Raw genomic sequence first — 19027 nt, 5'->3', positions numbered from 1 at the left:
GCTAGAAGATTCAGTTACATACAATGCCACACATGCACAACAGTTGTGCAAATTCACTCTATACTCCAGTAGTTCTTTTGCAAAACATCTTTTGATACTATGTACAGCAAAAACTTCTACGAGTTTTATCTCTTGGTTGTTTTTGCTTGTCTAACTCTAAAAAAAGAAATGTTTCTGGCCAGATGAGATAAACTATATTGGCATTGACCAATTTTAGCTGGCTTACCAGAATTCAGAACACGCTTGTCTTCCCCTGTGCTCGCTCAGTTACTTCACCCTACTGGAAGCAGCCATGTTTGACCTTGGTGACCTTTTCCCTCCACAAGTCATGGAGGTCACAGAGGCTACACCCCAGCTGCATGACATTTGTTCCCCTAAAGCTTACCAGATCATTGGGTTAATCCCACACATTCAGCCTTCACATGGACAGAAGTGGATACCCTGTATAGTGGAATGTAAAACATGCTCTGAACATGGCAACTAAGCTGTTGTGTTCATGCACCAAACCCAGTCTTCAAATCAGCGGTATCAACACCCTACCACACAAGGCTAGGGGACGTGCCTCTGAATCTGTTGTTGTCATGTCGACGCTCAAATGTTGTCGCAATATGTCAGGAGGGAGGCTCAACATAATTTGGAGGCCTTCATATCCCCAGGAATGTTAGAGTTACTTTGACAGCTGTCTTTCCTCTCAATGTGTGCAGGCAGGCGGACATTCCCAAATATCTTCACATTCCCAGCTCCTCTGACCTGTTCCCCTGGGTAAACTGGTGATAGCAGGTCCCTGGGGAGTCATTACAAGAAAGCAGGTGGATTTTCCACTTTATCTTTCCTCCTTCTGCCTTCTGAACGTGATGCAACAACAGTTTGTGTTCCTACAACTAACACAACTGCTGAGGAATACAACAAAAACTGGAGTCAAACCTTTCTATAGTATAAGTAGAGAGCTTACCTGTTCTAGGTCACTGGAGACTGACTCTCCTCTCTACAGCATGAGGTACAAATGCAAACTTGTGCTGACTCTCTCAGTAAAGCTACACACCTCCAAGACCTGTTCTGCATGTAAATATTCCTGATGTGACTAGCACTCTATAGCGGCTGATTGGACATACACTGACACTTGGTTATCTACAGTTCAGAGTGACTGCTGGCACATTGTGTAGTCAGGACAGCACAGTGCAGGTGGGAGCTGTCTGACTGACAAGCAGCCAGATAGCATCTCCCCAAGACAAACACAGGCCCAATTAAGCCCTCAGTAGGGCAAACAGCCTAACACATTACCAGCTATTCAACATAGCTGATAACAGTGCCAGTTGGGCTGGCTCAAATCCTTCCACTGGTTCACATCACCTACTGAATGCCAAAGTTCAAGTGATTCCCAACAATGTACAACAGAAATAAAGTAGTGGGCGTTTTCAAATCTTTGCACATGTTCCTGTCCTAAAATCAACACTACAACTGTTAATGATACTCCTATCTGGAGTCTACAAAGTGCAGTAGTTCACATCTATCAAAGAAAGCGGAAGTCACTGAAATGTACATGAAAAGGTTCGTTGGCGGTTTCCGTTGATAGCTGGACAGTGCACAAGGGTCGGCAAACAGCTTTAAAGATTTAGGTTTGTGTTGGAACTGGGGCGAAGATATGCGTGATAAGACGTAAGACAAGGACGCAGTGCAAACGTGGTATGTTAAACCTCCCTTTCTTTGCTCTGTTTGCGCTGGACCTACCACAGTGTACTTTTCCTTCAACCTTTTCAGTGTAAGACCCTGTTTGATAGCACAAGGCTTTCAAGCTCAGGGAATAAGCACTGAAGATAAGCTCAGTGAAAGGGCATCCTAAGAAAACAACTTTTCCGCTAGACCGCATCATACTTCAATCAATATTTTTCCCCATCTGTTTCTATAGGGAAACACTTGAGTACAGTTGGTAAAACAACTGCCTCCTTTCTAAAACAAAATGCTGAAAGATGAAAATACAAAAATATTCTATATGAGAAGCAGTTTTCACCCAAAAAGCTGAATTGAACTGATGAAAGTCAGACCTAAAAATTCTTTGTTGCTTTTATATTTTCCCCGCTATACTTTACCCTTTTTGGAGCACTTAAAAACAAAGAAACAAAGCCATGGTTTTCAAACAGAACCGCTTCTTTATTTGCCTACACTGAACCTGTCAGTTGCTCGAGCCATTTAATTTGCAGCCCAGCCTTGGATGGGGTTTTCTGAGTTAGTGTTAATTTTCCCTTCAAATCAAGAATAATCACATGAAGAGATGGTTTCCATACATTCTCATGGCAGCCTGATGGCACTCGCATTTACCACACGTCTCGGAAATCAAGACAAAGGTGTTGCCTGATTGAAACGGGCAAGGAAATTGACAAATAAATTTGGCAATTTTCAATAATTTAGACAGATAACTGGGGCAAATGAGTTCTAACGTATTAAAGGCATCAGTTTCCGCCGGCGGGAATTGCGTAGATGAAAAACCTGGGAATCTGTGCCGCGTGTTCAATATAATTAATGAAGTATACACATTAATTCTCCCCCGTATGTGCCTCCATCCCGAAACAGCCGCAATAATAAGTGCGCCATTACCGCCAGCTAATGCGTTTTCCTGATAATAGGCAGGCAGATGAAAACCAGAAATAATAGATGATTTTTATTAAAGATTTATAAAATGGCGTGCGTGTTCCCCGGGGAGCCCTATGGCAGGCTGCTGTGTAATGAGAGCAGCGTTTTGCTGTAATAGGTCTGTTCAGGGCACCCAACAGCCTGCTTCCTACCCAGAAAAGATACCTTACATTGGGCGTGCCTCTCCCCGGATACAACGGTAGAACTTGATATATCCCTCTGGGATCACGCCTTTACCCTGAAGTGCACTACGCTAAACTTATCCCCTGTATTTCATCTCCAAGACGATTACAGGATGATGAAATTTAAAGAAGGGCTTTAAGTTACAATTTCCAATACCAAGGTCAGGTCACATTTTACTTTTATTGCCCATTCAGCTTCTAATGAAACGATAGCTAGCGGAATAAGATTACTGGTAAAACCGCCTTTTGTAACACCAACACTTATAGGAAAATTTGATTTTATCTGCGACGATAAATCCTTTCATATGAGATGGTGCGCAAGTTGAGAAACAGTTATTCTCTGGCGCAGTTGAACAAGAGTAATACAATGGGGCTTTCACTGGAAGGTGGCACATATGGCTGTCGATTTTTCCTCTAAACTCAAACCATCCATAACACTTCCGAGATAAGATTTCCGAAATTATTACCCCCTCGGGACTTGTCCTATCATGTGATCTCCCTGTCAGCAGAACACAAGTACCTATCACCACTTTTCGCCCCGCATTTTATCGCTCACTTGGAGTTAAACCAGATTATGTGGAAATATACGCCATTTGTAAGGATGGGGAGATAGATCCTGCAGATTTGGCGCAGTCGCTGCGGGGCTATCGCGATGTTATGAGGGAGATAAAACAGAAATCACCAAATTTGTGCATAATTCAGGAGTGGTGCCAGCAGGGGAGATATGCTAATCTGGTTATGGCTGAAACTGCATTATTACCTGATGCTACATGAATGGAATGTTGATAACACTTCAGTAGGTACATAATGTCCATCACCTTAGGTTTGGTCAATTTGACAGACAAAAATAAAAATTGAACTGGCAGTCTAACATTTGTCAGTATTAAAGATGTGAATCTTTATCTTGTTTCCTTTGCCTTTTTCAGCCAGGGGGTTTTAATTTCATTTTTCTTTAGGTTTCATGGTGTTACAGTGGAGTAAGTCTGTAACTTTTGCAATGTATGCGTACAACAAAAAAGTAGGCTTGCAATTTATTGTTACCAATTTTCAACTGGAGGCAAAGCACATAAGATGGCTCCTGCAAAGACGTGATATATATGGCTGTCGCTGCAATCTTTAGCTGTCCTTAAGTACGACAAAAGAAAAAGTAGTCACAAATTAATCATGGGTTTTTCCCCAAAGCACTCGGCATCCATCATGCTTTTTCATAGGCCAGAACTGAGCCTACTCTGTCTTGAAAGCCTACGTGATGAGATGATATCTAGGTCGTACTCGGCGCTAAATCCGCCACAATAGTAGTTCAGGGAGTAAAATATCGCGGAGGATGATAGGGATGTCGCTGCCAATCCCCCCGCTTCCTGCCTCCCTGATTACTTTTCATCCACAGCTTCCTTCGGCACATCTGGGAATGCAAGATTAACCACCCGCTAAATAATTTACTACCAGGTTCGATCCCGGGTTCCCTCTGCGGTGCTAAATATGTGGAGATTATTAATATTTATGACAGATTGGCAGGATGCAACATATTTGCAGTATTAAAAGCGATAATTAATAGGATGGCTAAACCGTGGAAACTGATGAGGGGACGAAAAGAGCAGCTAAGACGCGGAACAAATCACGAAAACACACAATGGGGATTTTTCAAACGCCGATATAAGGAGGGACGGCACGTCGCGCACGCAATTAATCAGAATTTACAGCAATTAATGAATAAGCTGCTTGGTTACACCGTGAAAGCGATAAGGTGCTGAGAGTGCACAGAGGAAGCACGCAGAGGCACAGCCGACACCTGGGATCTGCACACAGTGTACAACACAATGCATGGCTAACTTTACAGGACTGGAAAACGGAATAAATCAATTAGCTGCATGGTTTCACTTTGTGGAGGCAGTCCCGTACCTAATATTTCTGCCACTTTGAGTATGCAAAAGTTTGGCAGTAAAGTTAACTGTTTTTTCTTATGAAGGCTGGTACTGAAAAACTTTCCAATGGCACCAATATGAAAACTTTGCTTTGAAACAGAAAAAATTGCCAAGTCACATTCAGCTGATTTGATCTAATAAAGTCTTGACATATTAAAAGTTAAGAAATCTGGACTGTGTGACTATTAGAACAACATAAAGCCTATGGGAGAGCATGTGGTCTGCAATCCTATCTGAGACTATTTGACTGAAAACCGTCATTTTCCATGGTGCTGAAATGCCTTCCACTGAAAACTGTCACTATTTGCCACAGGTAACATTGGCTTGAGAACTGAAAACAGAACAGAGCACCCAGCAGCACCATTATGTAAGGATTTTGCACACTCTCTAACCATTCACCAGTACTGATGACCACCCCCAGGCCCTAATATTGTCCAAGTCTGACCAGTATAAATGAGTGTCAGGACCAGGTTGCCCCCAATCCAACAGTACAATACCGATCAGTCCGCCATGCTGGGCCAATATCATTTTATACACATTTACATCTTTCTAAAATAATAGCACCTTGCCTGGTTGCTTTTGACTTATTGTCACCTTTGTATCTCCAAAACCTACTCAAAGCATGTTAGGATGACTTGGGTACCTCCATACCTGCCTTTTGGCTCTCTACTTCAGACTCTACAACTCAAGTGGTCAGCAGTAAGGGTCTTCATGCAAACTTTGTCATCTTTCTATACATTCCCTTCAATTTTTGCCCCCAACATATTGTGTCCCAGCATACAGTAGCAGTAGTGGACTTCCCCTGTTCTAATTGACATAAACTGCATCTCTTGGACTCATGGTGTCTTTCGCTGACCACTTATACCTGTGCACATGCAAAGACTTCCATTCTATCTGTATATTATTTCTGAAGTCTGTAAAACAGATAGAATGCTGACAATGTCTCAGGTTCTGCTGATTCTCATGTAGCGAGAGGACACTGACTTGGAAATGGCAGTGACCATGAAGTTTGACCCCAATCCACTGGCTTTCACTGATTACTTTTTCCCTGCTGATCCCACGAGAATTTGCTCTGCGGAAGCCTCACAAAGACAGGATCTCCCTGGAGGTGATATTAGTCCGAGATATGCGGGACTGAATGGGCACCTTGGGCTGTAATGCCGGCCGTGAGTGGCAGGGGGGAAATGGGTGTCAGGCCGGATTTGACCCCAATCTGTACGGTACTGCCCCGTCTCACCGCGTTGCCTGCGGCATGGTGATGATGGATGGATGGGTGCACCACAGGGGCAGCAGTAGTTAACTCGGCAGCAAGGGATATAAAAGATTAAAGAGAAGGGATTTCCAGAGGGCATGGAGGGGTAAGTCATTTTGGACACCATCTCCGAGTGATCCTGAGCAAAGTCAACAATATTCAAATGAGTGGAGTGTGGCTCCCTTGTTCGTTGGACGTACAGTGAGACGGATGTCCCTGGACAAGCCAAGGAGACATGGCAGTGGCGTGTTGCAAGTGTGGACACTGTGTCTCAAAAACAATTCTTTTTGATACAAAGATAGCGGCAAAATGCATGGCTCTAAACTGAATAAACTGGAACCAGATTTTCTGGTAATCTGATTGTTCCTGAGAGCTTGGTGTATCACTTCAAAGGAGGAAGGGGAGTGGAAGAAAATGAGTGTTAAAGTTGGCACTTCTGACACAATTCCAACACCACTGCATGCAAGTACTTATAAGTCAATTTTCTAACAGAATGAGATAAATCAAAACATACCACAGGGGAGAATGAATCAGTATTAATGCCATCTATGTCATAGTGCTTTTGCAAGTGGGACAGCTGTCTTTGATGTCTTCTTGGCAATGATATTGAACATTATATGCTGAACTTGTAACTTAGAAACCCCCTAGGGGTTGATGTTTTCCTGTAATGAAAGGATAAAATGAAGCAGATATTGCTACAAATACCCTAATGATCATACTAATCCTGTGCCCTTTATGAGATGAAATATTCAGAACCTGTCTTTGATCATCAGAGATGAGCCAATCGCAGCAATCAATCTTTCACTTAAAATGACAAAATCATAAAATAACTCCGATTACTTTTGTTGAATGACATTTTCAACCTGCCAATATCATAAGGTAAGTACAAACCAACCATTATTTTTATGACTTACAAAAACATATACAAATGTTTGGAGGCCTCTAAAATATGCCCATGGAACAACTCAGTTGCTGGTTTGTATAGAATTTTAAGAATGACCATTTGCTGAGAATGTTGGCAATAGGCCAATAAGCCAAGATGGCTATAACTTTTTTTGAGACACTTTCTTGTGTGAAAATTTCATTTTCAACCATTGAATTACTATCTTTACATGTAGTAGATTTGGTTGATGAAGGATCAAATTTAAAGTACAATAGAATGTGTCAGAAGTTTCAGTTCAAAGGAGGAAAGATCATGCCTAAGAGACGTTCTGTTACTGTCTCCACGGAAGCTTCCCTCAGCTTGCAGATAGGTTCTGCCAGGAAAGGTGACCCTGGTGTAATTTCCGCTGATGAAGAAATATGAGCGGATTGGGTCGTAATCAAGCCGTGCATCCTCTAGTGCTGCCAAAAACTCTGGTCTAAATTACGGCAGATTTGCGACCAAAGACAAGTGGAACTGAGACAAGCAGAACTCGGAAACAAGAACGACGGTGATAGATGACAGCAAGCTGAAAAATTACGGATAATGTTTCAGGTAAACTAGGTAAGCACGCCGGAAATTTAAAATAACCTTATTGCAACCAAACATAGTCGCTGGGGGAGTCGCAATTATATTGATCATGAGATGATGGATTTTTCCGGTGAAAATAAATTACTTGGGATGAAGCTTGGTAGTGAATGTGACAGGCTTAGTTGCTGATGAAGAACTCATTGAAAAAGCAAGGTCAAATTTTCTTTTGGTCTTTCTAGAACTGTTGGTACCTTTCAATCCATCACAGCATAATAAGCAACTGTTGAGTATGAACTGCCTTTCTGGATGTACTTTTCTCCAAATTTCCAATATTGGCGACATTAAGATTCATATGGAAGGAACTACTCCAATATGGCTGTGATTGTTTCCGCCTTAATGTGATGAAGAGGTGTAAAATTGGAAGGGACACAGACGAATGCTGTTTGTTGGCAAATTTGCGATACGCTTCCCATAAACTCATTAAAGCAAATGAGCGGAGATTAAGGAAAATTAGGGTGCAGTAATTTGAGGAGTCAGAAGGATTTAGGCATTAAGTAGGCTATAAAACAAGTTAAAGTCCTTATTACAACACATGACATGGGAAATTATGAGCTTTAACGTTCTCACTGCCAAGTGCTCCTTTGTGTACAAAACTTTGTTTTGATTACTGTAAGAATAGCAAGGTATAGGTTAAACAATAAATGTACCACAGAGTATAAGGTATTAAAAAAATGACTCAATGTAAATCAATTAATCTTATAGATGTCTTTATGAAAACATCAAGTAACATTTTGTATATTTAACACTTGAGTTGCACTAGAGTTGGATCTAACTGCTTTGTTGGTAAAGATTCATGAATAAGGTATAGACTGGATTGGAACATAAAACAAATTAACACATTTGATACTACATTAATCTAAACCAATGAACAGACTGTATAGTCTCCAGGTACAGTAGTCTTGGGTTAAATCTTCCAATGCTTTACTGGTAGCTAAAAAGTTATTTTTCGGGTGGCTATAAAGTTACTTTTATTGGTCGCTAAAAGGTTACTTTTGCAGTTTAACATCCATGTCCATAATATCACCGCGGTCCATAATATCGCCATCTTGAGAAATAGTGTGCTTTAAGATATTTTTACTACAACATACTATTGGTATGCACTCCTTCACACATCAAATGTACATACCTAGGGTATGTTGCAGTAAAAATATCTTTAAGCACACTTTTTCTCAAGGTGGCGATATTATGGACCGTGGTGATATTAGGGACACAGATGTTACCTACTTCTGTAAAAAAAATAGGTTACCCATCTCAGCTTTCATCACCAAATGGACTACTGCTTAATATGCTTTGAAAAATGAAACCATTGACATCTACCACAAGACTGAGGAATCTGGGCATACTCCAAGCTGGCTTTACCCAGATTCTAGGCAGAGAAGACAGATTTAAGTCTTTACATTTTACCCTTTTCTTATCCCTGATTAAAGAGCAAAGGCATCACAGTGCCAGTCTTTAGTGTGTTGGAGGATTTAGGCTCAGACACTAATGACGTCTGGGTAAACACTGTAAGAATAGACGACCAATGCCCTGGACTTTCTGTAAAGCAGGGAAGGACTTGTGTTGACAGTTGGAGAAATGTCTAGGATTATTCCCAATCCAGTGTTACATTTCTCCTGTTTGCAGTTCTTAGGTATCTGCACGGGCATACGGGAGACGAAAAAAAGTGGTTACCAAGGATTTTATAAACCACACCGCAACCTGGGTGGGTTTCTATCTATGGAGTATTTATATTTCTGTCAAAATTACTTGTTCAGCCATTTTGACTCATTTCCACACAACCCTTCGTATTGGTAACTACATTTGCTTAAAATTCTTTTCAAGTTAAATCTCATGTCACTGATTGTTGCATTCCTGTGAGGGAATTTACATAGAAAGTTCTTAATGAAGCAACTTCAACAAAAGACAGTACTACATCATGTCTACAAACTCTACATATACTTTCATGTTGGCAAATTGTACAGGATTTATTCCCAGGGAGGGAACCTTCGTCTTGCTTATATTGTGGATTCAAGTTTCTGACTGCAATCCTCTCTTGTACAACTTTCCCTCACAACCTCTTGTCTCCGATGTGGAGATCGCCATCCATCTTGACAGATTATGCAACATTTTCTCAAATCTCCAACTAAGCCCCGCTAGCTCTGCCTGTCTCTCACACCTCTCTGGCTAAACCCGCTGTAGCCCCACTAGGATTTATTCTAAATTTGCGCCGCGTCAAAATTGCTGCCTTGATCCCATGAAATATGCACCTCTCATTGGTAATGCTGTCTAGGTTTTGATGATATGGCGAGCGAGAATGATTAAGCTGGTCGTGACTCTCTGGCAATCTCCCTGAACATGAGAAGGGTAGAGTTAAACACATCCATCCTCTGGGGAGCTACAAGCTGCAGTTCCTTTCTTGCCAACCATGATGACAGGGGGAGCTTTTTAAAACAGTGCTCCATCATCAAAGACTTTACCGTATCTACCTCTATGGCTATGTGACCCAAAGTATATTTGCAAGTTCATACTGTCCTGGGATGAAAAAGATTCCAGATAAATGATACAAATTGTTACATCTGCTGACATCTATTTAGCAAATTTAAGACAATACGATGGAAGCTGAATTGAATGCAAAATACCAAGCTATATGTCTAGTACTTAAAATTTCCATCCTAGGTTTTATGACAATATAATATTCATACCTTATTTACACATGAACTTCAAGACTTAATCTCCCTGGATTACAGGATTATCCTTGTTGTAATTTCAACAACACAACAGCTTCTAATATACAGCAGTGGCACACAAAAAAAAAACATTGGCAGGTGCATCACCAATTGTGCCTTCTCCCACTGAGACCTAGGTCATAAATATTCCTCCAAAAGAACATCACTACCAGCCTGGATATGAAAAGAGAACAGCTTTCTGTGGCTAGGTGTTTATGTAAAGTAGACTCGGGGGACCAGACAGGCAGCTTCTGTGCATGTTATTTACCAGCTAAATTACACTGGGGTCCCCCAGAGGACTGAATTTGATATCACGACATTTGTTCCCTATTTTGCCAAGGGAATTACAGCACATTAACCCTTAATTCCTTCCAAATTAATCTTTCAGCGAGGTCCCAGGGGAGGGGACCCTGGAGCAGACACCACCTCCTGGGGCTGAGTCAGGAGCACTCTCACTAATTGAGTGAAAGTGGGGGACAAATTTGTGTTTTAATTAGAAAGTGTTCTATTCTCAGTGGGTAAATGGGAAGCATGTGAGAAGTCATGGTTGTGTATAACCTGTACGAGATGATATCGTCAACAAGACCAAGGCAGGTGGAGAGAACACACGCGTTACAAGGATAATTGTACAGTAAATGGATTTACCTTTGCAGTAGTTTTATTTTACTGTAGGAGGGTAAAGGAGGTTTTTGCATTATTTAAGTTCGTGGTTGAAGCAATTTTGTAGTACAGTAGAACTATAAAACATATTTGTGCATGCTATAAGAGGTCACGGCAAAAACCACAAAAATGAAACCACAACAAAAGTTTCTACATTTATCGTAATGTACTGAAGGGGGGGGGGCATGATTTTCCAATGGCCAAAATGTAACGTCTTAATGTATCTATGATGATTAACAAATGGATGCATCTTTCCAAAAGGTGATCTTGTAAAAAGTTTCCTTTGTACTTAAGTATCTGAGAATAGCTATATGATTCGGGAAATTGCATGTAATATTATTTTGTCGTCTGATTGAAGTTGTGACATTATTCTACACCACCCATGTAATCTAGTAATATCTTTATGTTTGATTCCATTAACAATTTTCGCATTGTGCTTCCCTGGAGAATGTAAAGCAATTTCACTCTGTTTTTATTTCTTCCCGCTGAATGTCACATAAAGTTTCAGCCTACTCCTATAAAAGTGATGTGGGCAAATACAAGTTGATCGCTTGTTTTGTAGAATTGCACTAGATAGAAAATAAACACTTACGATATAAAAAGGCACTATAAAGTGTGATGGTTTCCCTTCCTGAATAGCATGAATAACATGAAGACTTAATGCCAATAACAACTACTTTCACAGAGCAAAAATTGTTCTCTAAAACATCATTTAATCTGACTACCTTCTGACCCATTGGAATTACAGCTGTCAAAAGAAATAAGTCTACAGAAATTAGGTGGAGATCACCCAATTGTTGTCTGGCATAATAGTGAACAGTAAAGAGACTTTGCCTGAGACCTATATGTAATTGTGTTGTAATACAAAGGTAAAGCAGTCATCCGCTATTAGGATGAGAACAGGAAATTGAAGATGTTGAGGCAGATTACATACCTGTTGTAAATTAACCTGTCATAAAATATGCAAGAATACAACAAAAAACAAATAAGTAAAGCATTTTCTTCTTCAATAATCTTATAAGATGCCCAGAAAAATCAAAATATGGTCCTTTTTATCTATGTGTATACTGACCTGTATTCACCCATCGACTATATAGGTAGAAACAAAACAAGAATCAACTTTAATCAACACAGCATGTAACTGCCGAACATCGATCGCAGATTCCTTTTGCTTGTAACGTCCTAAGTGCTAATGGTATCTGAAGGGGGATGCTCCTTTCGTCAGGCTTATCACGTATCAAGTCTACCCTGAAATTTCATCCGCATGAAAGGAAGCCAGTTCTTTGCCAACCCTCCACCAGCTAACATCATCTGCAAGAAATTAATTAAATCGAAAATGGAATCAATTTGGGGCGGATTTGGTTGGGTGAAAGCTTGGGGATATGCTGTTTTATCGGCTTGAATATTGGGTAGCGCATAGATTGTCCCGTGTCAACCTCCCCCGCTAGGCCGGATAATACCGGACCAGATAGGGGTCAAGGGTCGTCCGCGGGGTGCGAATTGGTTGCTGATCCGGACAGGAAGGGTGCAGGCAGGCATTATGGGGTAACAGAGCCCGGTTAGTCACGGCTCCCGTACTGTTACCAATGCATTCAGGGGAACAATGGGAGCGCTCCACGGCAGATAATTGTGGCAAAAAACTTCCCTTCCTCCTGCTTCCCTTCCGCTCTGTCGGACATAAATTTACAGGAAGAACAAGCGCCGCGAGCACTTACCGTTCACGCCAGACAGGAGAGCCAGGAAAGTGCAGCAGCACTCAGGACTGTAATATCGGCAGAAGTGTGCGGCCGAGGGGCTTCCAACAGCCTACAAGCAGCACACTCAAACATTGAAGGGGACGCAAAAGTATTGTGTAAAGAGCTTTTTTAAGATGTGTGTACAATGCAGCCTTCATTCATAACAACAGTCAAGTGGCCACTCCATCTGGCTTATGGGCAGCCATGGATGACTGAACAAAAATTCACTCCAACACCACTCAGTTGCCACGGGTGCCCATAAGCCAAACACTACACAGATATTCTGTTAACGTTACGTCACGGTGTGTCATTTTGTCGGGGTGAGTGCAGCGTGTGATGTTTGTTGTGGTGTGAGCAAGTGTAAGCAGGTCGAAAAAAAAGTACTCACCCGATCGTCCTCACTTTCACTGTCACACTGTAGAAACACAAGAGATGAATATTCATGAGCAGGGAATTCTGGGATGCATGATAATGAGCAGAAAACATCCATGACATTGTGGACCACAAGGGTATGCACGGGCCATTCCAGATCAATTTATCATTCTCTATCATATAAATCTTTTTTTGAAACAGATACTCATTGCTGACACAATACAAAAGAAAAATCAACATGGCAGGTGTTAATGTGCTGCAGCAAGAAAGCAAGCAGATAATTGACAAAATAATGAAATTTATACATCATTGTCTTCTGGATAACACACATTGTGATGGCTGGGATACTTGGGAAACAAAAGGAAACAAACCAGCATTGAGCTTGTGTAAGAAACAGGCTTCTTTATTACCAGGGCCTGCATCAATACTCGTTTGCCATTTCATAGACTATTTGGCAGCGAGAATTACTGTAATCGGGTTGGATGGATGCTGGTCGACTCACACTGCATTTCAATTATGCCGGCTAATGTGGGCCTATTTCCCATGTCAAACCAGATATCAGGCATTAAGGCAAAGTGAGACAGACAGAGTGGAAGTAACTGGACAGAACCAGGGCCAGAGGGAGAGGTAACAGCTGTTGGAATCTGAAATCATTTTTCGGAGAGACGCTTTATAAATCTTTATGTGGACTAATAACCTCCTTATGTAGGCCAAGCATAAAGAACAGCAATCATTCTCATAAAGAGTCTGTCATCTATAGAAGCTGTGTAATATTTCAGGCACTAGTTTTCACCTATAGGTAATCAATATCTTTGTATCTTCCTTATCAATATGCTGAGAGGGAAGGCAAGATAAGATCAATGGATGCAATATATCATAATAATCAGCATCAATTATCATACTAAATGAGCCAAATCCACATTCATAACACGGGATTCAAAAGGAATGCCAGAAAACAATTTATCTTGCCATTAGTAGGTAGATTTGTTAGAAGCAATCTCTTTAAAAACATCTAACAACTTTTTTTAGAAACGTAACCTTTCTGTTAAAACCCGTTTCTCACTTTAGACATTCGCAGCAGAAAATTCATAGGGAATACAGGAGAAAACTTTGTTATTGTCAGTAGTCAATAGATACATGTAGAAGCCAATCTTTCCTACAAAAGCATTTACATTTTTTTCAGAAACACAATGATACATCTTTCTGTTCACGTCAGTTTTCCCACTTTTACCCAGCGTACATTGAACCATCTATCTTTCACACTATTCCGGAAGGTGGGTGGCATTAAACAAGCCCTGAAGCTGATAAGCTATGATAAATGTTGCCTCCCTTTTCATCCAACGGTTGTGAATTTTCTTCTTTTTTTATGTTGCCAAGAGATAGGCTCCGTACCCTCAGGCAAAAGATGTGGGAAGATTAGAGGCAGAATTTAATACATACCTTTATTTCATTACGGTTCTCATTTCCACTCCATCCAGATAAATTTTAGCCCAAGGACACTATAAGACTGTTAATAGCATTCCTGGGAGAGAATCATTTATCTCCAAGTAACACAATCTGGACAGTTAGTACGAATTTAAAAATACCAGTAACTGTCTTGAGAGAGAGCATCACCTCCTACAACTGGTAATAGCTGTGGCCATCAACATAAAAGAACAATTTTGCTACTGATAAAACTAAAAGCAGTTTGCATCAAAGCAATGTTTTGGTATCTCTTCAGAATGTGTACTGCCAAAGGAGGGGATAACATGGAGATCATTTATACACACATTTATCACCACCTTCTCTGTTATCTCTCTGTGTGATAAGAGTTTCCCCCCACAGGCCTGCCTCTGATGACTGCCCTGGGTCGCCTCACTCCACACCTCATCTTATCAGCAGGCAGAGATAAGCAGTAGCTCAGGGGTCTTAGCCTTGTGAAGCTATGATGAGAATTGGGTCAGAGGCTTTCACAGATCAAAAGCTTTTCACTGAAATGTTGAGCAGATTGCACCCATCTTACTGCATGGTTTTGAAGGGAGAGGCGTATTATGATAAGTACTCCATTTATTTTCTCATACATGTATCTAGCAACATATAACGTACCCTACACCAGATTTTAACTACCAGTTTTATGTTTAGTAGCACTTCTTTCATACCTTTCTCCTTGACAGCGCAAAGTAGATACAAAAGTCCGATGATAAAGGATTCATCATTGTGGAAAGTGGGCCAAGGACACGTTATCATGAAAAGAGCTTTATTTTTCTCCATTTCACGGCCTTTAAAAGTGACAAAGCAATGTCACTTTGGGGAATTAGTCAACTAGTAAGATAGAATTATGAACTTGATACATATGCACAAGTCAAAAATAGCTTAAAGATAAACTTCATATATATAAATACAAAGGTCAAGTACAGCATAAAGATATCCTGAAACACTATACCAGCCTACTAGCTCAAGATCAGCAGCCAAAGGTCTCCAAGGTCTTTGGGAGGCAACTAGACACCAAGTTAAACACTTGCTGTCTGAGGTTTTCAGCAAGTTTAGTCTAAAGGTGTCCCACCTGTCAACCATCAGCCACTCTGCAGGGACAGATGTCAGCACAAATAACTCACACCTGTCTTGTTATGGTTACCTGAAATGTCAGGGAAGAAACTTGACCTTGTAGACATACAAGGGCAAAGTACAAGTGATTAAGTCCACAACTGTAAAGGGATAGCTTCACATTTTCCTTCTTGTATAGTAATAACAGTATCAGAGGGATAATGCAATACCGAAATTTGACTGTTTTATTATACATTTTGCCACACGGTCGATATGAGAATAGAATTTAATCCGGGACAGATGGTTGCCAACTGTTTTCTTTCAATACTTCTCAGTCTCCCGTCCAGCAATCCCCAGCATGTCCCATGATTAATTGCTCCACTGTCCTATTTGTTGGCACCATAAATATCCAGTCCCTCCAGCATAGATCAACATGCTCCTCACGCCCTCCCCACCTTGGGGAAGAAATCAGCGGGACACACCGCTGACCCAAGGAGCCCCCGAAACTCTCCGAACACAGCCGGAATTAGTTTGCGCTGATGGAATTGACCCAGGACAATGGCTAATGGCTCGTAGCTGTCAGGAGCGTCCCATCACCGCCGCGGTCCGCTACAAGGAACAGGAAGGGCTGAGGGATGTTCAATCTACATTACAAGATACGGGAAGTAATCGTGAGCGATGGGAGAGGAACAGGAAGATATCTGTCTCCTTATTATGAAGGAAGCTGGCTTCATGCAACAATGACAGCTAATCGGTCAACTGTCAGGAATCTCTGGATGCTACAAAAGATACCGGAGGGAGCTAATAGAGGTGGGAACTGGAGACATTCGCCAAGACACTTCATGTCCTTTAAGAAATCTAATATAAATATACATAACTTACAGATACAGATAACTTGTCCTGTCCAATATCATGAATTATGCACCTAGATACAAGTATATGTCAAAAGTTAGAGATACACCATTGCCAAAAAATTGCTGCAAGACAATCACATACTTTTTCCTCAGTGACAGCCGGAAATAATGCCTTGCAAGCTCCTCATGGCACACAATAGCCATTCCCGGGGAAATATGATGGTCAGGGTCTACACTTGCTATGTTCCCATGACAATTTCTCGCTTGGCGACTCCTGTAGGCATAATGGCACCAGGCAAAGGAACACAAAGCTAATGGCTGCCATCAAAGGCTAAAGGTCATCGCTATGGGAATCAGTTGGTGTCAGAGGGGCAGCAAATAAGGTGATAGATGGGGGAGGTCGAAGAGGGGTCATTCTTCCACCTGCTGACAGTGATGATAGGGCAGGAGTGCTATGGTAATTGGGCACCATTATCTTCAGAAATGTCAGGGTTGGGGCGAGACTGGAGGGGACTTTCTCCCGAGCTAGTTTAATCTCCTATAAGTAGATAACACACCTTTTTCTCCACACATCATCAGATGAATAGATAACCTGACAGGTTTAAAATTTGCAACAGTAGAGAAACTTTTATCACAAGCAAAACCCAGAGTGGAGACAAAACGGCTAGAATTTCTTGACCTGGTACCCACTAACAAGTCATAATCTTCTCTATCCTAAAAATGGACTACATTGGAAGGATTAGATAACCAAGTGTTGAAGCTATGACAGGCAATTCCCCTCATTTCCAAGGTATGGTATTGTCCAGACTACTTCTGACACTGTCTCAAACTAACAAATTTGTTCCATTTACACAGAAACAAATGTTAGACACACCAGCCACAAGTTCTGGCCTGTCGACAGTAATGTTCATGTACAACAGCCTGAAAGGGTCATAGCAATGGTCCTGGACAACTCGAATCTGAGACTCGGAACTACTCATCACTGTCACTATAATGGTCAGCCTGGTCAGCAGGTTCTGGTCATCAATGAGTGGTAACACAATATTTTCTCTGACCTTCGGTCTGTCAAGGTCACAAAGCTTTGTAGACAAGTACAAACTCTGATGTAAGCAATCTTGCAAGAAAATAAACATTCAAGCCTGGAGATGAGCCATTCAAACTGCCCTATTCAAGCATTGAAATTCCTGATATCAGTGAAAGAGAGCAGACAGCTCTGAAAAAATTAAGTATATAAACGTTAAGGTTAAGCAGAATTGGTCTCCTGTCATGTAAATAGTAATGAGGAACCAGTATACCTTCCAATGTTGGAATTTTTGTCACAAACTTGAGCACATCAAACAAAGTTTGACAAATATAATAACATACTGTGGATATTATAGGCATATACTACCTTTCCTAAGTTAAATGCAAGACATTCTATGGCCGCTCGGTGGACAAGCCGCAGTTCCCAGTACAAGGAATCCTGGGAGTCTGCGGCCTGGTCACCCCGGCTGATTACCATGGACAGACATGCTGCTTAATGTCCCATCACGAGAAAGATGGCCCACAGTCAAACCAATTATGGACTCTTCAATTTTTAACCAATCTCTATTGATTTCTACATCCTGGACCGAAAAAAAGTACACATTACAGCAAGTCCAGTTTATTGGAGAAAATGCAGGGCTAAGGGACTGAGCAACAGTGGGGATAAACAAGATCCGGCATCATGATTTATTAACAGCTTTGACTGGGGTTCCCCAGATTCAGGCATTAACGCCAATCCCCCTGTCAAACGCAATAACAGCGACGGAGGAAACGGCATGAAAGTTTTAGAGGTCATCACGAGCACGGATGTAGGAACTCACGAGAGGGATCGTACCGATAATAGGAGGCTTTGGAGCCGGTGGAGGCCGGGCTTAGCCCGCGCGGCTGCCATAGATGGGATGGGTTTTCTGATGTTTCGGACACAGCTTCCCACATGTGCGGCTGGCTGTTCCGACTTATACCGGTGATCCTCTTGATAATGGGGTGCTTTGGGACGAGCAGATACCGGGCTTACTGGGTACTTCTCCTGCAAATAAGATGGGTTTTCCTACAGCCTGAGATATACCAACATTTGGGACACAGATCCGGGCTGAGCTCAGTACAACATTACAACTTCAGACCCGACGTGTATGCACCTCCAGTCACACAGGCTCTGGACAAGAGGGAGATTTGTCCTGGCGGATGTTCAGATTACAGCTACAGTCCGACCATACAGAATACAAATTCCATCCCAGAATAAAATACAGCAGAGCAAAGTAAGACATTTTTCCAAGGACGTCCTCATTTCTATGAAGGACTTACCATATTTCTATGGACAGCGACACTTTTATCACAAGATTTACCTGGCAGCTATAGGACTTTTGAGCTCTGTAAGCCTATGGATACTGGCTACTTCCTCGTAGACTCTCAGCAAGTAATGTTTGACATCATTTTCACTTCAACATATCAAAAAGTGGGAAAGAAAACAGGAAATTCTACTGTTTTTAATACCAATCTTCAACCCAAAAAGAATTAAACAGACAAAATATCAAGATACAGTTTTGCATTTCCATGGTGCTGAACAGCCATCCAATGGAATACATGGAATGTGAAGGTAATTTTTCTCAATCCTTCCTTTTCTACTACTTAACAAATTCATGTGGAAATATGCTAAAGT

At 41.4% G+C, this 19027-nt stretch overlaps 1 protein-coding gene across 23 annotated transcripts in view; it reads right to left on the bottom strand.

The window, feature by feature from the left end:
* The window catches only part of LOC109464849 (autism susceptibility gene 2 protein-like), a 205740-nt gene that overhangs the window by 62498 nt on the left and 124215 nt on the right, over nt 1–19027 (bottom strand). For all 23 annotated transcript variants that reach the window (XM_019761970.1, XM_019761948.1, XM_019761942.1 and 20 more), the window contains one exon: nt 12987–13013. In XM_019761970.1, coding sequence (XP_019617529.1) covers nt 12987–13013 — 27 coding nt within the window. The remainder of the gene's footprint in view (nt 1–12986; nt 13014–19027) is intronic.

Source organism: Branchiostoma belcheri, unplaced genomic scaffold (assembly GCF_001625305.1).
Source record: "Branchiostoma belcheri isolate BF01 breed outbred unplaced genomic scaffold, Haploidv18h27 scaffold1, whole genome shotgun sequence".
In the NCBI taxonomy this organism is placed as follows: domain Eukaryota; kingdom Metazoa; phylum Chordata; class Leptocardii; order Amphioxiformes; family Branchiostomatidae; genus Branchiostoma; species Branchiostoma belcheri.
The sequence above is the reverse complement of the archived record's forward strand: the minus strand, read 5'-3'. Positions and strand labels throughout refer to the sequence as shown.